Source organism: Vulpes lagopus, chromosome 10 (genome assembly GCF_018345385.1).
Source record: "Vulpes lagopus strain Blue_001 chromosome 10, ASM1834538v1, whole genome shotgun sequence".
In the NCBI taxonomy this organism is placed as follows: domain Eukaryota; kingdom Metazoa; phylum Chordata; class Mammalia; order Carnivora; family Canidae; genus Vulpes; species Vulpes lagopus.
Genome location: NC_054833.1, coordinates 68,352,279 through 68,375,280, shown reverse-complemented (window position 1 = coordinate 68,375,280; position 23,002 = coordinate 68,352,279). Strand labels below are relative to the sequence as shown.

Below are 23,002 nucleotides of genomic sequence, written 5' to 3'. Positions count from 1 at the left end.
GACCTGAACCCCTCGATTGCCCTGGGTTTCCAAGGAACCCTTCCCAAATAGAAGGGCTCTGGCCCAATCATCTGGAGCTTTTTTTGGAGCCTTTTCTCCGAGGGGGGCTGATGCTATTTTCAGAATGCCAGGGTCATTTGACAATCTGGAGAGAGACTCCTCTGATGCACAGAAGTAAAAACCACCCCCTCCCTTCTTACCCTTCTGCCTTCCAGCCATTTCCAAAGGCAAAGCAAGCATATGGGCTTCTGTTTTAAATTATTTTATTTTGTATTATAAAAAAAAACCAATAACTTTAAAGACGGTCTCACACACAGTACAAACAGCTGGGTAAGGGTTTGTTCGTGTCCATGATGACCTCAGAACTATTAAAGTGCAAGTTGTGTGTCAGTGTTTTCCTTTGTGCAACTTCACACACACATGTAAACAAGTCACTTGGCTATGATCTGACCCGCACCCCTTAGTTTCGGGAGGGCAGAGGCTTCCGATAGCTGTCAACCCAGAATCACAGACAAGCTAATGCCGCATTTGTCCCGTCTTGACCCTCAGGGGGTGGGGGGGCAGGACAAGTTCCCCAAAGCCTAACGGAGGCTGATTAACTTCTGTCCCCCTCCCCATTCTTGTCTTTGTCCGAATTGCCCCTCTGCCGGGCATGCGCCCCCAAGGCGCGGGGCAGGCAGGCGCCAGCGGGGGACACGAGGCGGGGCGCAGTCCCGGCCGGAGCCAGTTCTCCTTCCTTGCAGGGCCGATGACCGTCCCTTCGTCTGCGCCTCCCCGGGGCGCGCGGGCCCGGGCGCGGGGAGGGGAGACGCCGGGCGGCGCGCACGGGGCGCGGGGCCGGCCCGGCGTCGGACGTGACTTGTACACAAACAGGCCCTCCTCGGGCGGCGGCGCGGGGCGGGGGGCTCCTAGCTGATGACGCAGCGCTCCTTGTCCTTGGCCTGGCCGCCGCCGCTGGCCTTCTCGCGGATGTACATGAGGTCGCTGTGCACGCTCGGCCGGCGCGCGAAGGGCGCCACGATGCCGAAGGCGTCGCCCGGGTCCCCGCCGCCGCTGCCGGCGCGCAGCAGCTTCTTGTTGCGCAGCGCCTTGCCGTGCAGCACGTCGCAGTACTGCACCGACACCTTGCGGTGCAGGTCCGGGCTCATCTCGCTGGGCAGCTTGGCCATGGCGAAGAGCGCCCGGAACATCTGGTCCAGGCTGCTGTTCTTCTTGGCCGAGATCTCGAAGTAGGCGCAGCGCTGCGGGTCGTCGCCCACCAGCCGCTCGATCTCGCGCTGCTCCACCTCGCGGTAGAAGTCCCGGTCACCCTTGTTGCCGCAGATGACCAGCGGCACGTCCACGTTCTCCTTGGTTTTGTTCTTGAGGCAAGACTTGGTGTCGAGGATCTGCTGCTTGAGCCGCTGCACCTCCTCGAAAGAGTCGCGGTTGTCCAGGCTGAACACCAGGATGAAAACGTCTCCTACGGGGGACACGGAGGGCGGAGAAGGGGGCGGTGAGGGCGGCGGCCCGGGGGACAGCTGGAGCGGGGCCGGCTGGGGACCGGGGACCGGGGACCGCCGACCCCCCCGTGGCGCAGCCCCCCCCCGCCCGCCGCCAGCCGGGCCCCGCGCTCACCAGTGAGGATGGAGAGGCGCCGCATGGCCGGGAACGGGTGGTTGCCGGACGTGTCGAGGATGTCCAGCTGGTAGACCTCGCCGCGGATGGAGTAGAACTTGCGGTGGAAGTCCTCGATGGTGGGCGTGTAGGCGTCCTCGAAGCGGCCCGTGAGGAAGCGCGACACGATGGCCGTCTTGCCCACCTTGGACGAGCCGAGGATGACCATGCGGTAGCAGTTCTTGGCCGGGATGCTCAGCTCCGAGTCGCTCGGGCACATCTTCTTGATCATCGCGGCCAGTTTCATTGGGCGGAGGGGCGGCGGGGCGGGGCCCAGAGAAGCGCGGAGGGCGGCCGGGGGCTGGCGCGGGGCTGGCGCGGGGCCGGCGCGGGGCTGGCGCGGGGCTGGCGCGGCTTTGTGTGCGCTCGGGCTCGGCTGGAGCGCGGCTGCGGCTGCGGCTGCGGCTGCGGCTCTGGGACCAAGTCGCTCGCTCTGGTGCTGCGCGCCCGGAGGCCGCGCTTATATGCAGCCTGCCTGGCCGCCCCGCCCCGCGCCCTCCCCGCCTCCGTGCGTCACGCCCCGCGGGCCCCGCCGCCCCCTCCCGCGACCTCCGCCGGCCGCTGCCCCTACTGCCCGGCCCGCCGCACGCGGGGAGCAACCGAGTCCCGGGTCGCACTGCGGCTGGGGGCGCGGGGACCCCGTTTTTCCCACTGCACGGGGCTCAGCGGCCGCGAAGGGGTCGGGGCTGCAGTCCCGGCTGTGCCTCTGACCCCCCGTGCCTTGGGGCGCGGACCCCACCCGCGGCGCTCACACACCTCACGCACGCCCCTGCTCACACCCACTGTCTTTGGGCCTCAGTTTCCCCAGAGAATAACAAGAGGCACCCCGCAGCAGCGGCTAATCGCAGGTGCTCACCAGTGCTGGCCCCGTGCACGGGGCCTCGCGTACCTCCCTTCTGGCTTCGGTCCCCGGAGCGAGGTCCCGCGGCCGCCCCTTCCCGTCGGCGGGCGCCGCGCGCTCCGGCCGCCAGAGGGCAGCAGAGGCCCCGGCGGCGCGGCCGGGGTGGGGGGGGCGCGGACTGGCCTCTCCGCGCGGCGGGATCGGGGGGGCGGGGGCGAGCCGCCAGGAGGGTCTGGGCAGGTGCGGCGCGCGGGCCTCCGCGTGTCCCTGCGCCCAGCCGGGGATGCTCTGAAGCCTGCAGAGCTTTTCAGGCGGGGGCTGGCCCCGTCCGCTTCCCGCGGGACCTGAAGGACCAGACACTTGCCCATCCTTGCTCAGGACTGGGCCAACGGGCCCTTCTGCCGCGCCCGTAGCATTTGTGTCTGGAGAGTCTGGCGCCAACATTCCCATTCGGGAGCTGGGCGGCTGGGCCTCGAAACCCCAGCGTGAGTGAGGCAGCCCGAGGCAGCCCCGGCCACGGCGGTCTCTTGCCTTCCCTGGGTCTCGGCTCTGCTTCTGGAAGTTGGCATTCTGGTTCTGTGGGGGATGAGGAAGTACCAGCAGTTTGGGGCCAGCACTTGGTAACAGTTGCAAGAGTAAATGACCAGGGAGCGCAGCACTGGGGGGGGGGGGGGGGGCGGAAGCAAAGGTGCCACAGGTGGATCTGTAACCAGGAGGGGGCTGATGGGCTGGAGGGTCTGGCGCCAGGACAGGCCTCTGCTCCTCACTGCAGCAGGCCAGGCTGTGTAGGATTTGGGAGAGAGCGGGGAACCCTTAGCTGGTGCCACCCCCCATCTGCACAGGCCTGGGTGCTCCCGGCAGTGTCAGGCAGGGCACCAGCCTGCAGCCCTCAACTGTTTGCACAGGGCCCATGGGCTCTCAGGGGCCATCATCTCCACCCCTCCACCACAGGGATTCTAGCAGAATCTCACGTTCCCTGCGGGGTTGGGGGGGTGGGGTTGCTTATCTGCCCCATGCACTATCCTAAGTCCATCATTTAGGCAACCTTGAGGAGGAGGGACTGTTACTCTGTATTTTACAGATGGAGAAACTAAGGCAGGCCTTGCCCAGGGTCTACAGGTAGTACCTGCAGGGCTGAGGCTTGAACCCAGAGGGCTGGCAGTCCTTGCTCTTAACCACCAATGTGCCCTTCCTGTGGCTCTGTCCCGTCACTGTGGGACATCCGGGCCCCGTTTCTCAGAGTGCACCCCTCAGATCTCCCCTCCACACCTGTCCCCAGGCTTTGTGTCTGCTGCTGATGGGGTGTTTCAAAGGCACGCATCATATGACAAGTGCCCAAGGGCTCACCGCTCGGCTCTGATTCTTGGTGTCATTTATACAAGACTTGTGTGACAGGTCAGCTGGGCTGGGCCCCCCACCCCTCTTGACTCTCCTGAGGCTGCTCTGACCCTGCCCTTCCCATCTGAGATGAGAAAGAAGTGAGCCCGTGGCCCATGCACAGGGCTGCCGTGGATGCTGGTGCAGGGCTTTCACTGCAAAAAGGGACCAGACATGGATGCAAGCAGGGGCTGGCCGCGGCATGGACCCCATCATCCCTAGATGGGTACGGGCAGCTGGGCTGACACAGGATGGCTTCTGGCTCCTTCCTGATGGCCCCTGCCGGGGGGGTCACCATAATGAGCAGAGGCTCAAGGGTGGCAGGGTCAAGGATTTGAACCCAGCTCTCCCTTGGGAAATCTTGGGGCAGGAATCCCCTTCCTGCCCACACCCCATCGGACTGAGGCCAGCTCTGGGGGTGGCACCGCCCCCCACACACAGGGGGAACACCTGTGTGGCCACCCACTACCAAGCTCTTTGCTACCGGAATTACCCTTTTATGGATCTTTTTTGGGGGAGGGGCCTCATGACTTTACACCAGGCCTGCCCCAGACTGACCCAATCCGAGTGGCCCGCATTGGGGGACGTATTTTCAACAGGACAGTGGGGACAACTTGCAGCCCCACGTAACTGCCAGGCTTAGTAGTCCCCCCCCCCCCCGGACACTCTGGGCCCCGCGCTGGGGGTAGGGGGACAGGTGCAGCCCCTCTTCCCAGCATGCCCACTACCCACGTCCCGCCAGCTGGAGCATTGTTTTCTGTTGTCCAGGTTAACAATAGTTACAGATGATTTCATTTTTCTGTGCGTTTGGGCAAAGGCAGCAACCAGCACCTGCCGGGCCGAGCCTGCTTCCTAAATGCTGTTTCCTTGCAGGGCAGCAATTTTCCTGCTCACGGAGGAAAGGGAACTTGAAAATATTTGACCCAAGTGTTGAGGGCAGATTGGAGGGCGGACAGCTGGCCCCCAAAGCAGGAACTATCTGCCACGGCCCGGTCTGGTGGCAAAAAGCCGTTTAGATGGTACTGGAAAGCTGTTGGAGAGTGCCTGGTGGGCCCCTCAGGGGTGGAAGGGAGTGGACACTTTCTGAGACAATGCACGTGTCCCGGTGCTGTGGCCCGAGTGAGCCCGCCCCCCGCAGCTCCGTATGGCTCCACAGCCGCTGCCTGAGCGGAACATGGCTGTAGGGAGCAGGTGCGACAGGCTGGCAGGCTCCCTTCATCGAGCCCTGATCAGAGCTGGGGGGAGGCCTGGGTGCTGGCCCCATGTCCTGGGGGCCCAGCCAGCAAGCCCTACCCCAGGCCCCGGGAGCCGCCAGCTGTCTCCCCTCCTCCCACCTCAACGGGAGACAGGGAGTGAGCTGGGGCTGGCACAGCCCTGTGCCCCCAGGACAAGTCACCCAGCCTCTGCTGCCAGTCGGAGGTGACCCCAGCCCGTGTGGTAGCGTCAAGACACCAGTGCGGGCAGGGCCCCAGAGCAGGTGCACACCAAATGTCCGCAGTAGCACGGCCGGGCCCTTCCTCTGTCCCCTCTGTCCACGGGCTCAAGCATTGCTAGCACATCCGGGGCGGCACGTTAGCCCTCACTTTCCCCAGCCCCAGTGACATCTGTGTCCAAGCAGCTCATCTGGGCTGGACCTGGTGGCCTGCGGTTGAGAGCATGGATGTCACGGCCTGGCTTTCTATGGATGCGGTAGTGCACTGGGAGGCTCCAGATGGCCCCGACCCATTGATTTGACTCCTGGGAGCCAGGCACCCCATGGCTGATTGCTCCTCACTCGCTGGGTCCTTTAGGGCCTGCTGCTTTGAGCACCCGTGCTTATTCTGACCACATGGCCTTTGCATTGGCTATTCCAACTGCCTGGAATCTTCCAGTTTGCTTTCTCTGTTCATTTGGGACTTAGCCTAAATGTCACTTCCTCAGAGGGAGACCGACCACCATGGTTAATAGGGGCTCTCACTCCCACCAGACACTTTCATGTCACTTTTTATATTTTTGGCATATTTTTCACTCCCTGATCGTGTTCCCTGGAGAGCACCTCACAGAGGCTGGGAGCTCGTCGCCATGTGGGTATTGGGCTGCTGCGTGGTATGACGATACCCTCCACCCTGAGGCTATGCTGGCTCCCCCAAGGAAGGGAACAGAAGGGGTGTGGTACTGGCAGGGGGTGAGGCAGGCAGCACAGGAAACCCAAACACCTGGGCAAGTCCTCTCCCTGCCAGGTGTGGATGGAGGTGAGAAGGAGGGCTGCACCAGCCTGCCTGGAGCCCTCAGGGAAATGCCCCATTCCCTGCAGCCCCAAACTCCCTCCCCTTCCCCACCTGGCCAGACACAGAGCCGGAGGGGATGCTGGCATCGAGGTGCCTTTATTGGTGAGTTGGGACGTGCTGGGGGCAGCAGGCAGGGGGGCTCAGTGGCTGGACGACAGCATGTCCAGGGCCCCCAAGGCAGAGGTTTCCAAGGCACTGGAGTGGCCCTCGCTAGGCGCGAACCCCGAGCGGTGGCCAGGCGCCCTTCTCTGCGCTGCAGGGCTTGGCCCTCGGGGCTGGTGGAGGCCCACTCTGAGCAGGGTGGCCCCAGGCGGTCAGCTCCTCTTGTGGGACGAAGAGGCTTTCTGCTGGTAGATCTGCGCGGTGAAGGGCCTGCGAGGCAGGGAGGGCTCTGGTCAGCAGGTCTTGGGATGAGGTCACCACCCCAGGCGTGCCCCCCATGGCGCAGACACAGAGGGAGGATCCGTGTGGGACAGGAGGCCCTGGCTGCCTCGGCACCACCTGCCTGCCCCCCCCCCCCCAGCCCCACAGGGCTGGCTCGAAGCTTCCTGGGGCTGCTCGGGGGGGTGACGGGCAGCCCGGCCCGGCTCAGCGGTCACACTCCCCGTGTGTGACAAGTGTCTACTCACTCCTCGTACAGGATGGCGACCATGTAGATGAGGGCCACAACCACGGTCAGCAGCAGGCCGGTGGGGCTGGCGTGCCTGTGGAGGGAGAAGACGCCGTCAGGTCCGGAGCCCGGCCTCCTCTCTCGGACCAAGGCCTTGCAGGGGCCTGACCCGGTGACCACTCGCTGACCGCCCGTCCAGGCTGGCTCGGTCCTCAAAGGGGGGGCCCACACTCCCTCTCTCATGTCCCCAGCCCCCGGCTCAGGACACAGCAGGGATGAATCGGGGAAGGAAAGGAGGTCTGGCCCGAGTGGCCAGGTGGGTTCTTTTCCACATACAAGGATGTTCCAGGGCACAGAAACTGCTACACCCGCCCTCCAGTGATAGTGTTCACAGGCTGATTTCTAGAAATGGGGCCAGTGCCCCCAAAGGCACATGGAGTGTCCAGTGGGCCCTCTGTGGGCTCCCTGCTGGTGACTGCCACCCAAAAGAGCCTGGGTGCCTCTGGTGTCCAGCCGGTCCCACCTTTTCTAGTACCCTCTGATCCCAGAGGCTCCACAAGGGCTGGCCTGCAGCATCTGGGTGGCCAGGGGGAGAGACGGAAACTGGTCTGTGGGGCCACACAGGGTCCAGGAGCTTAGCAGGGACCATGGGCCCCAGGTGCACTCTGTGTCCCCCGCTCTACCTCCTTCACAGGAGCCTCCGGCTGGGGCCCTGCCCACTCCTCTCTGCCCAGGACCTCACACTGTCTCTTTGTCTGTCTGTGTGCCTGTCTGTCTGGGCACCCCAGCAGGGACGGCGAAAGCCTCACCCTCCATCCTATGGACTCTGTTTGCATCATTCCCCAGGGCAGAGGTGGGCTCCCAGGTGGAGACGCCAACCCCAGAGACCCTTCTGGGCTGAAATGAAATCCGCCCTCCTGGAGCTTTACTCACTGGCCCTCATTTGGTTTTCTAGAGTGAGCAGAGCCTCCTCACTCATGAATCAGGCACTGCAGGAGCTGGGGGGAAGGCAAGCAGCAGGTTGGACTCCCACCTGGGGAGACCTGCCAGCAGCCAGCTCAGGAGGATGGACAGGGGCCAAGGCTCTGTAACCACATCTCACTGCGGGGCACCAGGCACCCCACCAGGGCATAGAGGGGACCCACATGTGAGGTTGGCCTTTGGAGGGCCCATCTGAGCACAGAGGAGGCACCTGTGGGGAGGGGGGGTTAGGGTTAGGGCAGGCTTCCTCACTTCCCAACTCAGGTCAGGTTTGGGGGTGGAGATGGGAGAGAACAGTGGGTGTGCAGGCAGGGGGAAGGAGCTCTGTGGGCAGAATCAGGAAGCTGCTGGGTGGGACCTGGGGAGATGCTCTGTGGAGCGGGTGAATCTAGGGCTGTGGAACCGCCCCCCTGGGATCCCACTGCTCAAGTCCAGGTCTGGGGCTGGTAAGGAAGACAGGTTGGCGCCGTTGGTTGGGGAGAGCACTGTCTGGCCTGGAAGTGGGGCTGGGTCAGGGAGAGAGGCCCTGGCCAGACCCACAGATCCCCATCTAACTCCCTGCACTCAGCCTAGTGCTCCCATCTGAGCTACCCAGAAAGATGAGGGTTTCGAGGAAACATCTCGCTCCTGACCTTCCACCATTAGAGATTCATTACTTTATGTCTTCTAACCTTCCTGGTGTCTGGGAGCATCTGTGACATTCTAGGCACATGGTTTCAGGTGTTCATTATAAGAAGGACACTTTCTACAAAAAAAAAATTTCCGATAGAAGGAGCCCGAAGACAGGAGGTAGACAAACGGAAGTGCTCTGGAGGGGTGCAGGGTTTGAGGCCCAGAGCCCACTGCGCTCCCTGTGCTGGCTCCCGGCCTGAAGTCTCTGGACAGCAAGAGCCCAGGGGCCCCTGGGGCTACCAGCCCTAATGTTCTAGTCCATGGTTGGCCACTTAAGGTCTGTAGACAAGGATGGTTTTTACATTCTTAAGTGGTCAAAAAAAGAGAATATTACATGACACATGAAAATTACATGAAATTCAAATTTCAGTGTCCATAAATGGAGTGGGGCTGGAACTCGGCCCAGCCATTCACTTACCTGCCATGTCACGACTGCTTCAGAGCTGCAGAGCTCTGCCTGTGGCCCGGGGGTCACGCCTCTCCCGCCCTCCAAGAGAAAGTTCACTAACCCCCATTCTAGGATGTCGTTCATTTCCATGGAACAGGAAATCGCCAGGAAGGCCTCGGCCCCACAGATGAGAGAAGGCTGCCCCTCTTCCCCAGGCGGCGGCTGGCGGGGAGGCCGGTACTCACATGACAGCCCAGCCCAGGTAATTGGCCGTGCTGCCCCAGTACATGGGGTTGTCCAGGATGTTGAACGGGAACGTGGTCACTCTGGCCTCCTTGAGGATGCCGAAGTAATCGCCTGAGGACAAGGCGGGGCAGGATGGGCCGCACCATTACTGACGGAGGCCCCCAGCATGGGCACCCTGAGATCCGCCCTCAGGGCCAGCCAGGGAGCAGGCTGAACCAAGTCAAGGGGCATCCCCCCCCCCCCCGCAGAGGGTGGGCCCCCTTAGGCCACAGGCATGCAGATGCCTCAGAGGGCACAGGTCCTAGCGGGCTGAGGCACTGAGCCTTCCTGCCCACCATCTACTCCTCTCTGCCTTAGCACCTGCTGTTCCCTCTGCTCGGGACACCTTTCCCTGCTCTCTGTCCTGCCCGCAGCTCTCCTCCTTGGCATTTCTCCCTCAGCTCATGCCACCTCCTGAAAGAGACCCCTCCACTATGGAAAACAGGCCTGCCTGCTCCCCACTTCTGCCCCCAGATCCTCTCTTCTCACCCAAGATGTGGCTGGGGAGCTCCTCCCACCCCGGGGACCCTAGGGGACCTGTTCTGCTCCTCCGCCCAGGGTGCCCACAACGCAGGAGGTCAGCCCTGGTACTACGGCCTGCAAGCAGCCCAGAGGGACCATCAGTCGGCCGACCCCAGACAGGCCTGTCATCCACCCCTCCGAAATGTGCCCACGAGGCCGCCCCACAGAGTCTCTGGCACAGGCCCACATGGAGCCCGCACCGCCACAGGCGCCGCGCTGCTCAGTACAGGGCACCGGCGTGTCCTCCAGCCGCCTCGCCCCAGAAATCCCTCAGAGCTTCATCGGAGCCAGAAGTAGGGCAGCCACAGGCGGCAGGAGTCTGTTGTCTGGGGACAAAGGGTGCAGGGGGCACAGGGGTGGTGCGAAGCTTTCTTCCCAGGAGGCAGGAAGTGGGGCTGCAGGCCTGGAGCCGGATGGCACATAAATCGTCTTTGGCGCTGACTCACAGGAGGGACGTGGCCGTGGTGCCCTCCACGCAGAGCCCAGCGGCCTTCCTCGGCCATTCCTCTCCGGAGTGCTCCTTCCTCCCGCTCCTTCCCACCAGCTGCCTGCCCTGACTGGCTCCTCCAGGCGACCCTGCCCCAACCCTGCCTCCCGCACCAGCCTCGGCTCCGCCAGCCCCCTCCCCACCTGCATGCTGCTGGGCTGTGCACCCCTGGCCTTCAGGGGACCTGAGCGGGACAGGACAGGGCCCTTCCTCCCCCCATGCCCCTGGCCCTGGCTCTGCACAGTCTGCTCCGCAATACCCCCTCCTCCCCACCAGCCCAACCTCCTCATTGCTGGGAGAACTTTCCAAGCCCTCCTATGGCCCCTATGTCCCCAGGAGTTAAGCCTCAGGCCCTGGGCATGGCCTTCTAGGACACGAGTGATGTGGCCCCCACCTGACCTCCAGCCCCGGCCTGACTGGCCCCCCACACACTGGGCCACCTGCCGTCATCCTGCCCTGGACCTCCCTCCCACCTACCCCAGTGCCCTGCCCCTGCCCCAGACCCAGGAGCTCCCAACTTCTCTTCCCACATCCCGCCTGCTGCCCCTCTCCTGGCTCTGTGCACCCTAAAGCTCGGGCCCGAGCACCAGGTGTGACCTGCCTGTGGGCCCTGTCGTGGTTGTGGTGTGTGACAGGCCCAGCCAAGGCCGCCTGCACATGCTGCTCCCGGGGGTCTCCTCTGCCTGTGAACACAGGCTCCCTGCTGCAGCCTGCAGTACCCCGGGCCACAAGCGACTGTGGACAGATGCCCAGGCAGATGGGGAGGGTGCCCAGGACTGCCCTGGGCACTAGAGGAAACAGGTCCGGTCTGCGAAGCTGGCTGAGGTCTGAGAGCTGAGAGGGCATAGGAGCCCCCCTGATCCGGCCCATCAGAGGGGTGGGCACCTCCCATGTACCACCTGCCCACTGGGCTCCTTCCACACCTCTGCTCTCGCAGCCTCCCCCAGCTGCTCCCCTGCTTGGGCTTCCAAGTTTGCTAGAAGTTGCTGATGTCATGAGGACCTCCAGCCAGACCACCATTGGGCTTGCAGCCCAAAAGCACCTGAGCCATAGGTGGTGGGGAGCATGGAGCAGGGGTAGTGTCCCCCCAGCCCTCAGCAACCCTGGCTGGTGGCCCAAATGCAGCAAATGGCAGTCCCACCTGGCCTGGCAGCCAACCAGCTGGATGAGACAGGAGAGCCCAGCTTCCCAAGCTAACCACGGACAGGCAGAGACCTGGAGCAGGGAAGGTGCCCTGAGCTCCCAGGTTAGGGGCAGAGCAACGGGACTGGATCCCCCAGGGCTCCCCACGAAGATGTCCCAGATGGCAGGGCAATCAGCCACCTGGCCCCTGCTACCCCCTGGGCCCCCAGGCCCCAGGGTCTTACCTAGGAAGGTCCCAGTGAAGCCGAGGGCAAAGAAGCTGGAGAGCACAAACGTGCTGCCCACTCCCAGGAGCGCGAGACCCACGCGGTAGGCCGTGGGATTATCCAGGCTCTCCATCTTGGGCTGGCTCAGCATGGCCTGCGTGAAGCTGAGGGGAGAGGTCCGGAGATCACTGCCATGGAGACAGGGTGCCCCACCCTTCCCACCCTCTGTCTCCTGGTGGCCCCCAGAGTAGCCAGTTCAGGGGTCTCGAACTTGGCGTCTGCTGGCGCCGGGCACATGTTGCAAACAAGTGAGGTTGGCTGGGGGTGGGTTGCAGGGGACCTGGAGAGCGTCGTCCTGCCCAAGGGGGGCTCCCTGTGGCCCCAGCCCTCTCCTGCCACCAGGGAGGTGACCCCAATGAGGAGCCGGGGCCCTGCCGAATTTTTTGTTTTCTCAAGAAGCCAGAAATCATGTCTTATATTTAAAATCCCCTGATTATTAGAAACAGGCAAGGATGACAACCACTTTGGACTCCACGTGGCAGATCCAGCCCAAGGGCCACCAGTTTGCAAACTCTGATTCCTGTCCAGCTAGCAACTGGTACTTCAGAGGAAACTGTGGCTCGAAAAAGAAAAGATGGGGGCACCTGGTGGCTCAGTCAGTTAGACATCTGTCTGCAGCTCAGGGGATAATCCCGGGGTCCAGAGATAGAGCCCCGCTTCAGGGTCCCTGCTCAATGGGGAGTCTGATTCTCCCTCTGCCCCTCCCCCCTCACTTGTGCACACGTGCTCTCTCTCTCTCTCTCTCAAATAAATAAAATCTTTTTAAAAAGAAAAAGAAAAGATGCCGGCCCCCAGATGTGCCCATGTGTCCCTGCACTTGGCATATGCTGCCCATGGTTGTGGCATCCCAGGCCCCTAGAGGAAACGGTGCCTGGAAGCCTGGGGCACGCACTGTCCCTTCTGCAGCCTCCACAGCCCCTGTGTGGGGCTGGCCACATCCCAGGTGGCACCTCAGAAGTCCCATATGTCCTCCCCCACCACTGCAATGGCCCCAGCAAGCTTTTTTGGGGGCCAAGCCATTGAAGACTCGGTTAAATAGCAAGTGACAAAAGAGGGGTGACTATGCTCTGGCGTTCAGGTTCTCCTACTGGCTGCTGAAGACTGGAAGGCATGGTGCAGGTGGAGCAAAGTGAAGGGGTTCTCGCTATGCACAGGATCATGGTGGAGCCTCTGCCTCCCTAGCAGGGAGCTGGCACTGGTGGAAGCAGAACACTCAAAGGAAAGGCTGTGTGTGGGAGCGAGTGCATCGTGTACCACTAACATACCCTTCCCATTCCCCCATGACCGTAACACTCAGAAGAGACATGGAGCTCTCCTGCCTCACGCAGGGCAACTGCTTGCACTCACTCTGTACCACGCACCTCTTAGCAGGGCAGCTCACTGTCTACCTACCCATCCGCAAAGCCATCCTCCTGTCTAGCCTCTATGCATCCACTCTTCCTTCCATCTACCTACCCATCCATGAGTCTATCTTCTATTGAGCCATCCCCCATCCCTCCATCATCTACCATCTATCCACCCATCCATGAGTCTATCCTCCATCCATCCACCCATCCCCCATCCATGAATCTATCTTCCATCCATCCGACCCTCCATCCATCCACGCTGCCTTCCATCCATCCACCCATCCAACAATCTATCTTAACCATCCATCCACCCACCATCTATCTTCTATCCATCCATCCATCCACTTACCCATCCATTAGTCTATCCTCTACCCATCCACCCTTCCACCCATCTTTCCATTCATCAACCTATCAATCTGTTCAACCACTTATTCATTTGTGCATCCATTACAAAGTACCTCTATTTGCAAGACTCTTTCAAGTAGAACAAATTCACCACCTCACTCACTCATTCCATTGGCAAATTCAATTGTAAAACTATCCTTATATTGAGCTAAAAACCACCTCCCTGGAACTCTCTTCTCCAACTACTTTCAGCTCTGAGAGAACAGAGGCTGCTTCTCCTTCCCTCAGCTATCTCCCCGGCACCTGGCACACATCAGACAGGATGGGTTATAGTACATACTCATCAGCTGGAGGAAAAGCAGCACCCCCTGCCCACTGCCTTACCCTCCAACTGCAGGCAGAGGCCTGCATGGTGACCTGTCAAACGGTGGCACATGTATGTCAAGGCACACCTAGGTATCGGTCATGCTGCCCACACCCCCAGCTCTCCACCCACTACTGCCCTCCTTCAGCCTTCCTGCTGCCCAGGCTCAGGGTCACCCTGCAGATCCAGGCTGAGCTGCTGGGATTGGTTCAGGGTCACGCACACCCCACTGTTGTTCCTGCTTTACCACACCCATGCCCTACCGGTCTATGCCCTCACCTGACTTTCTGGTAAACCAACAGCCCTCATGCTCTGGGCACCCCTTCAGCCCTGCAGACCCACAGCTCAGGCCTTAGAGCAGGCAGCTTCAGCACTTGGCCTCAGCACCCTCCCCACCCCTGCTGTCTGTAGGAAGGTACAGGCCATGGCAAGACTCGCTGCCCCATCCAGAGCAGGGCTCCGCTGCAGGCCCCTGGCTCCTTGGCAACCACGGCATGAGAGACCACCCAGCAGAGGGAGAATGTGTATGTATGTGCTGGGGGCGGGGTGATGCTCAGGCCCCGTGCTCCTGTGGACTGGGGGTAACCCCCTCCCCCAGGCCCTGGGCTCTACCTCCCTAAACATAGCTCTGGCACCTGCTCCTCCCTGCCTGGGCTAACCTCTGGCCCCCAGACCTAGGGAGGCCTGGTGGGTACCCTCTGGCCAGCCCAATAAAAGAGCTCCCGGCAGAAGAGTAGCATTGACTTTCAGACAGACGTGGGTTTCGGCCTCTGTATGACAGTGATGGTGACTCCTCGCCGCCCTGCTCGGAGCCACGGCCAACGGCTGCGCACACTTTGGAAAGCACGAAACATGCCAGGCTCTGCCTGTGGGGCTCACGGACAACGGGAAGAACAGAGGTATGAAGGCAGGCAGCACCAGGTGCCACAGGATGGGCATACCAGACAGGGGGCCCGGAAGGCCAGGGCCAGCCTTACGCTGGGATCTGATGAAGAAATTCACCAGGAGAAGGGGATGGGCAGGGAGAGCATTCCAGAAAGAGGAACAGCCCTGGCAGAGGCTGGGGACCGAGCCCAGCACAGGAGCTCAGTGTGAAAGCAGCCTGTGGCAGAGGCCTCGTCCTGGGTCGTTTGGCCATGTGCTCTGAGAGTGGGAAGTCATCGCTCACTCAGCTCCTGCAGCAGAGAGACCCCGCCAGGACCAGATACGGGGTTTCACGCTCTGTGCTGGGCTGGCTCTGGCTCCCCTGTCAGAATTCACTCGCATCATCCAAGAAACACGCAATTTGCCTGACCCTGACTGCACACAGCACAGCGGCAGATGAAAATGGAAAGTTCTCATTCTGACCTCTGGTGTGCTGGCCGGAAGCAGCTTCCCAGGGGGACAGCCTTGCAGGAAAAGCCATTTCGTTGGAAACAAATGGAGGTTCCTGACAAAGGGCAGGTCTAGGGCCAGCGATGGGGAGGAAAAGGCCCTGAAGTGGCCAGGGGGCCGCCCCAGACTGGACCTGGGCCTCCATCCACCTGTAGCTCCTTTTCTATTCCTTTATCGGTGGGAAAAGAGGAAGAGAGGGGCTCAAGGGGAAGCACTTCGCCAACTCCCTCTGCACCCACTCCCCACAGGGCACTCTGGGGCCCCGTGTCTAGGGTCAGCAGAAAAAGCAGGCAAAGCCCTCACAAGGACTCTGTTCAGACGCCCCATGTGCCGCCTGCCCGCATGTGCTCCAGGCCCACAGGCGTCAGGATTCCTGGAATGGCAGGGCCCGGCCCCAATCAAGTGATCTGTGGTGTTCTAGCTCCTCCATTAAGCCAGGAAGGCACAGTCCATTCCCCACAGAAAATTAATGGAGGGATGAGTGGCTTTGTGAGCCACGCTCTCTGTAATAGAATGAAGTAATAGGAGGCAATTTCCTTTGGAAAGATTCCTCACTGGGGGTGGGAGCGGAGAAACACATCCATTTGTCTCAGGATCTATTTTTAAAACTTGGATTAAGCTTTCGGTCACCAGTGTGACTTGAGGATGTCTGCGCTCTGCTCCCCTGAAATCCCGGAACCCAGAGTGGAGGCGAGAAGAGGGTGTCACAGCCCGTCGTGTCCCGGCCACACACCAGACACCCAGCTTGGCCATGCTTGTGGCCCGCAGCCCTGCAACAGGCCTGTCCCCGCATGTGTCTGCAACCAGCCAGCAGTGACAAAAGCCGGTCCTCCCAGGGCATCCTCACTGCATCATCCAGGTGAACCTGAACAGCGATTCACTCCATATTCCACAATCAGGCTTAGGTTAGCTCCTGCCGCATGGTGCAACTGTACTAAGCAAGGCTATCCATGAACGTGGGCCTCTGGTGGGCTGACTTATTTTTTCCTAATCCACATTGAAATAGACCTGTAAGTACTAAAACAAAGTGAGAATGTTCACCTGTGTACCCCCTGAAAAATTGCCACGTGACTAGAATTGAGGGCTATGATGCTGTACATTTGATGAACACATCACCTTTGCAAAGTGTTTCCAAAACTCATCACAGCCAAGAGAGGATCTGTCTCATCTTACAAATAAGGAAACAGATGGGGCAGAGGTGAGGGAGGAAAGGAGCCCAGGCTGATAACCAGCCTCTTCATGGGCCTCAGGGTGGGGAGGTGAGGGAGAGGTGAGGGGTGGAAGGGGTGGGCAGAGTCCTATTTTTGTCTTTCCAACTGGAATCCTTGGCTCCCCACTGCTCTGAGGGGAAAGCCCCCTCTATCTGGGCCCTGACCCCAACCTCTAGGCTCATCTTGTTGAGATGCAGGGACCACCCCCCTACCTCCTTGAATCCAACAGCCAGGTCCCTTTTGCCTCCAGGTAGCCTAACACAGATTCCCTGGCTGCCCTCCCGGTCAGGCAGCCAGTTCTCTAGCTGCCCTCACCTCTCCTACCTGCACTGAGGCAGCTGCTGTCCACAGCTCAGTGGCCCATGCAGAATAAAACAGAACTCTAGGCATCAGGGGAGGGGGTGAAAGGTGTCTGGGGAGACCCCTCATTCCCACACCAATCAGTTGCCCAATGTCAGGGTTCTAAGTCTGCATGGACTTCTGGCTGCTTCCTGGCTCTGGCCCCAGCCTCCACCTGCCTCCCATCCCAGCCTCGTCCTCCTGGGGTGGACGCCTCCACTCTAAATCCCACCTCGAACCCTGGCCCTTCCCCAAGGCAAAACCCCCCAACGTCACGCAGCCCGCAGAATTAAGGCTGACCACACCCGCACCTCCTGCTCCTTCAGCCTAGAACTCCCTTCCACGTGGCAGGCAGCCTCCAAGGGGCTCCCGAGAGCAGGCCCCACAGAATCCCTCCCTGTGGATGTGGACGGCCCTGCAAACCCCGGTGAGGGCATTTCCAGATGGGATTACACTTCATTGCGAAGATTACCCAGCCAGGTGGGAACGGGGCAGAGGAACCTCCCGCTGGCCCCGGAGCAGTGCAGACACAGGGACCTGAGGGCCTATGGGAACAAGGATCAGAGTCCTCCCGAACTCCTTGAGCCTGGGGAAGACCCCACCCCGCTTCCCACCCTGCTCTCACTGGACCTTCTTACAACCTTCCTCTGCCATGAAGTGCCCCCATGTGCCCCATTTGCTGCCCCAGCAGGCCAGTCCTGACCTCATCCTGTGAGCAGTTCCAGAAGGGCCCTGGATGCAGCGATGGCTGGCACACAGATAGTCATGGGGACAGAGAGCCGCAGGTGTCAGCACCCCACCCATTTGGGCCATCGTGCAGGGGGTGCACCCGCCCCCAGACACCTAGTACACAGGGTGGGATGGGGGGTGGGGATGGTGAAGGTTTGCTCCCCTCATCCCACCACAGCCCCGTTCTGCTGAACGTGGAACCCAGCCTGTGAGCGGAAGCCACCTGCTCCTGTTGGGCCTCCCCCACACTTGCATGCCCCACACCCATTCCACAAGACCCCAGGCAATTCAGAAGTGTGCTGGACCACAGCTTCACTCAATGACTGGCCAACATGCCAGGGGCTCCCTGATGCCCTGTGCATGTCTGTGCATCTGCCCTGATGCCGCGATGCTGCTGGAAGATGGTGGGGTAGGACCTGGGCCCTGCCTGGCTGTCCACACTGTGCCACGCTGCTCCAGGCCACCAGGCTCCCACCGAGACTGGCTATGCAGGGGATGCAGCCGGTAGGGAGGGAGCTTCAACAGATGCCCCCCCCCAATCAGGGCTCCCTCTCCTTCATGCTCCATGACCAGAGCACACAGGTCTGTGCTAATGGCCTCCAGATAAGGAGCCTGCATCCTGTGGGTGGCCCCCAGACCACCTCGGTTGCCTGGCTGGTGCAGACCAGCAGACGCGGATGCCTGGCCCTGCCCCTCTGTACACCTGGCAGACCCACTGCCCCGTGGCTTCTTGATGCCCCTGCCTTGGGCTTTACTAGGCCTGTGATCTTCCCATCACCCAGTGCTACTCACCCCCACCATGGAAGTTGTGGCTTACAGAGAGAGAAGAACAGGCACACTGGAAACGTCCAGAACAGGCAGATCCATAGGGACAGGAAGTAAATTCAGATTCGGGGGGGTTGGGGGGGCATATGTGCTTCATTGGTACAGGGTTTTCATCTTGGGTAAAAATGTTCTGTAACTAGACAAAAGGGATTGCACATTACGAGTGCTCTAAATGTCACTGACCCGTACACTCTAAAATGGCTAAATGGTAAGTTTCATGTTATGTGTATTTTACCACAAAAGAAAAAGAAAACACACCTCTAGGAATCAAATGAAAGCATGTTTGTGAAAGGGTGCACGGGGAAAATATAGCGGGGTGGCCAGAAGGCTACAGGCAGGAGTGGTCTTGCCAGGATTCTCACCTCTGGGCCTCTTCTGGAAGCCCCAGCCACCTGCTGTCACCAACCTGGCAGAGGGAAGGACATGTCGGAAAAGGCCCGGGAGGAGGGAAAGTCTCTGCTGATCGGGAAGGTAAGCAGAGAAAACAGTGCTGCCTGTGAGAACATTCTCTCTCCTCCCAGAAACTTCCCAAAGTGGCCAGTCCAACCAGGGGAAAAGTCATGGCCCAGAAGGCAGCCACCAGGCCAGGCCAATGCCAATACCGAGATGTCAGTGAGGAAGGAGAGCTGAGGAGCCATCATCTATAAGAGGCTGGACTTGGCGGGATTTCTTCCCAGCCATTCCCAGGCCCCGGATGCAAGAATAAGCCAGGGGGCTCTTTGCTGGTGTCCCCATGTCTGGAGCTGGGCTGCCAGTGGGCCTGTCACCTTGTCTCTTGTGGACCCACAGTACTGTGCTGGGCATCCAAAGGCAGCAGTGGGACCTTCCTTTCATTGGAGCACAGGAGCTGGCAAACCAGAGCCTGTGGCCAAATCTGGCCCTGGCGGCTGTTCTTGTAAATTAAGTTTTATTGGAACTCAGGCACACTCATTTCTGTATGTGCTGACATGCTGTCTCACAAGAGACTACGGGTCCCTCAGAGTCAAAAATACTTATTATCTGGCCCTTACAGAAAAAAGTGTGCTGGCACCTGATATGGAAAATCATAAAATTATGAATCTGAATGAGCCAGAAGGGACCTTAGATACCAACTAGTCCAGGGGTGGACAAGCTTTTTCTCAAAAGGCCAGAGAATAAATATTTCTCAGCTTTGTAGGCTGAGAGGAAAAATCTAGGATATCATGTGGAGGCTCAGAGTGCCATTTAAAATGTAATCACATGTACAACTCAACAGCCACAGACAAATCTGATTAAAAAAATGAGCAAAGGACTTGGATAGACATTTCTCAAAGGAAGACAGACAGATGGCCAATATGCATGTGGAAAAAAAAATGCTCAGGGGAACACAAAACAAAATAGTTCACACCCTTAAGGATGGTTGTTATTGAAAAATAGTAAGAGGGCACATGGGTAAGCTGAGTCAGTTAAGGGTCTGACTCTGGATCTCGGCTCAGGTCACTATCTCAGGGCCAGGGAATTGAGCCCTGTGTTGCGCTCCGTGCTGGCGAGGAGCCTGCTTGGGATTCTCTCTCTCCCTCTCTCCCCACCTCAAAAAAAAAAAAAAAAAAAAAAAAGAAAGAAAGAAAGAAAGAAAAGAAAAAATAGTAACAGCAAGCAAGGATGTGGAGAAACTAGGGCCCCTGTGCCCTGCTGGTGGGAAGGTAAAACTGTACCCCAAAACATTAAGCACAGAACTACCATCTGATCCAGTAACCCCTCCTCTAGGTATATACCTGAAGAATCACATGCAGGGCTTGCCCATGTTCATAGCGGCTTGACAACAGGAGCCCAACGGTGGGAGCAGCCCAAGAGTCCATTTGCAGATAAATGGATAAACAAAATATGGTATTTGCTTATCAGAGAATATTATTCAGCCTTAAAAAGGAAGGATGTTCTTCAAAAAAGAAAATTAGATTTTTACCCATTTTATTGAGATAAAGTTGATATATAACCTGATGTGAGTTTAAGGCATACAACGTGATGCCTTGATGTATGTACATAAGATGATTAACACAGTAAGGTTGGTGACTGTGCATCACCTCACATAGTCAATGTGTGTGTGTGTGTGTGTGTGTGTGTGTGTGGTAAGAATTTCTAAGATCTACTCTCGTAGCAACTTTCAAGTATCCGAGAGTGTTAACTACAGACCTCATGCTATGCATTCGATCCCCAGAGCTTATTCACCTGCTACCCAGAAGTTTGTACTTCTGGCCAACATTTCCCTGTTTCCTGCGCGCGCATGAGCATACACACACACACACACACACACACACACACACACACACACACACACACGGGCCCTGCAACCACAAACCTGCTCCCTGTTTCTATAGGTTAGATTTTTTTAGATCCCACGCCTAAGTGGAATCATACAGCATTCATCCTTGTGTCAAGCTTACTTCACTTAGCATTAGGAAGCAAATTCTGAAACGTATTCCATCAGGGATGAGCCCTGAGAACATGATGCTAAATGAAATAAGCCAGGCACAAAAGAACAAATACTGTATAATTCCACTTATATGAGGTTCCTAGAGTAGCTCATGAGACATAAAAAGTCAGGTGGCTAGCAGGAAAAGTAGCTAACATGGCTGGACTGCAGGCCAGGGTGGGGGCTGGGGAAGAAGGAAGGAGTCTGTTGGGGTCTCCCTGCCAGCTGAGTTTTCAGTCATCGAGGCTGGGACCCCAAGGGGTGGGGGCGGAAAGCTAGTGTGTAGCACCGGTGGCCCAAATGTGCCCAGCAGCCACCCCCAGAATCTGGGCTTTATAAACGGAGCAGACACAGAGGCCCCACCCACATGGCTTCTCTGCTAGAAGGGCACCTTCCCCACACCCCCGTCCCTCCCCGTCCCTTCCCTCGGCTTTAGCACCCCTCCAAGTGAGAACCCCAAAGTGATGATTTCTCTCAGCCACATAACAAGGTGAGTGAGCTCAGGAAGGTGAAGTAGTCCCCACACATTGAAAAAACAACCTGGTACATGAATTCATTGCCCTGGCTCTGAAGCCCTCGTGGCTCCTTCTCTCCTACCACATCCCAGGTGCGGCCTGACCCCGCAGGCCACCCCACCCCAACCTGTGCCCAGCCAGGCTGGGGACACCTCAGGATCACTGAGGGGGGCACAAGCCAGCGAACGAGGCAGCCCCCCTGTGGCACAGGAGCCGTTTGGTCACATGCTGTCAGGGCCAAGCATGGCAGGATCCAGAAACAAAAGAGTGTGAATCTCTGCACGGTGACAAGAATAGGATGGACCCATTCTCTAAAGCAGCCTCCATCCAATAACCAAGGTCCCAAGAGTGGGGGGCAGATTAGGCCCAGGGAGGGAGGGCGTGTGCACCCCCAAGTACCATTTTTATCAGGTAGGTTGCATTTAAACAGGACCTATACTCAGCTAAGGGGAGGCCACTGGCCTGCCACACATGTCTTCCACTTAACCTATGTCCCCTCTCACCCAAGACTGGTGCCTTGCTGTCACCAGTGCCCACCTGTGCCGCACTGCCAGGAGGGGCTTGTCCTGCTGGGCAGCTGAGGATCCCAAGGCAGGGAGGCCACAACACGCTGTGACCCTTGGGAAGCTCACAGTGGGTCTATGTGTGGGCCTTACACTGTACCAGCAAATGGCCTTGCTGCTCTGCAGGAGCTGGGCTGGAGCAGGTGGCCCCCCGGGGAGGGGGGCATTCTGGGAGGGGCCGGGGATGCCAAGGGTGAAGGCAGGAGCGCCCAGACCTGACCAGAGGGGAGGCAGGGGCCTGGGAGGAGGTGACCCAGAGCTGGTTAACATGGCTGGGTCTGTCACTATACACAGACAGCAGGCAGCCTGGCAGGCCAAGAAGCAAAGGCCAGGATTCAAATGTCCACAGGGAAGGCTGCCTCCCTGCCCCCCCGCCCACCCCCCTGCCCAACCACACTCCCTCTCTTCACTCATGGGAAGGCCAAGCCCCAGATGGAGGGAAGGCAGCAGGGGTATATGGCAGAGGTGTCCCGGGCACAGAGTGGAAAGGCTGGGGCCCTGGCTCTCCCGGGGTGGGAGTGGGAAGGGCCCAGTCAACATGCACACTCCTGCCCTTGGCATCTACAGGGGCCGCTTCCCACATGCCAGGGATGGAGCATCAGGCACACACCTCCCTTTCTCACCTCAGGGCCCAGGGGGGAGGCCGGGGCATGGGGGACATGGAGACCAGCCACCACTAGGCTCCCCAGTCATCACCCCAGTGGGGGGAGCAGGGCCACCAGAGCTTCTAATCTGTCACAAGTCCAGATTGGGATTCTCCTGTCCCATTTCTCATTTTTTTTAAAAAAAGATTTTATTTATTTATTCATGAGAGACACAGAGAGAAACAAAGAGAGAGAGAGAAAGAGAGAGAGAGAGAGGCAGAGACACAGGCAGAGGGAAAAGCAGGCTCCATGCAGGAAGCCTGATATGGGACTCAATCCCAGGATTCCAGGATCATGCCCTGGGCCAAAGGCAGGTGCCAAACCGCTGAGCCACCAGGGATCCCCCATTTCTCATTTTTCTAAAGCACCACATGAGCCATGTTCAGTCCACGAGCTATTGTGCTGCCCACAGAACAGAGGGGGTAGGACCCGAGGCTCGGAGACAGCCAGGTCAGGCTGGGGGTCATCTGACATAGATGTCACTGCCCTCCCACAGCTTCCAGCCTGCAACGTTGCAGGGCGCTGTGCCTCCCGTCTGAGCACCAGTACTCACCACCAGGCCCAAGGATGGGTGCGTCATCATCTATGAGTTCCTCTCCTCTGTCCTCTTTCTTTGATGGCAGGAGGGTAACATGTCAAGTCCAGAGATGAGCTGAGCAGCTCACTGGCACCAGGCCGAGCCTGGGTGAGGCCCAGTCCCCAAGTGTCACCTGCCTTCTGCCCTGGCACTTCCTGGAGGGGACTGTTGTTTTGTCTACACACTTGAGACTGGGGATGAGAGCCCGGGGACCACCTGGCCTTGTCTACCCTGCTCCTTCGTGCCT

General features: G+C 59.3%; 2 protein-coding genes across 6 annotated transcripts in view; both read right to left on the bottom strand.

Moving 5' to 3' along the window:
• Positions 1-246: 246 nt before the first annotated feature.
• RASD1 (ras related dexamethasone induced 1) lies at positions 247-2,159 on the bottom strand. Of its 2 annotated transcripts, none has more exons than XM_041772457.1 (2): positions 1,618-2,111; positions 247-1,462 (listed from the first exon to the last, which is right to left on the bottom strand). In XM_041772457.1, exons 1-2 carry the CDS (start codon positions 1,901-1,903, stop codon positions 909-911), a joined length of 840 nt encoding a protein of 279 aa, XP_041628391.1. In that variant the 5' UTR covers positions 1,904-2,111; the 3' UTR covers positions 247-908. The 2 variants fall into 2 exon arrangements, with proteins under 2 accessions (XP_041628391.1, XP_041628392.1); XM_041772458.1 differs by having other exon boundaries at positions 1,306-1,388; positions 1,618-2,159.
• A 4,062-nt stretch (positions 2,160-6,221) lies between these two features.
• Positions 6,222-23,002, bottom strand: part of PEMT (phosphatidylethanolamine N-methyltransferase) — a 92,971-nt gene continuing 76,190 nt past the window's right edge. For all 4 annotated transcript variants that reach the window (XM_041772448.1, XM_041772447.1, XM_041772445.1 and 1 more), the window contains 4 exons: positions 11,454-11,599; positions 9,038-9,149; positions 6,771-6,845; positions 6,222-6,513 (listed from right to left, as the gene is read on the bottom strand). In XM_041772448.1, the coding sequence (XP_041628382.1) occupies positions 6,456-6,513; positions 6,771-6,845; positions 9,038-9,149; positions 11,454-11,599 (391 nt within the window). In that variant the 3' untranslated portion in view covers positions 6,222-6,455. The remainder of the gene's footprint in view (positions 6,514-6,770; positions 6,846-9,037; positions 9,150-11,453; positions 11,600-23,002) is intronic.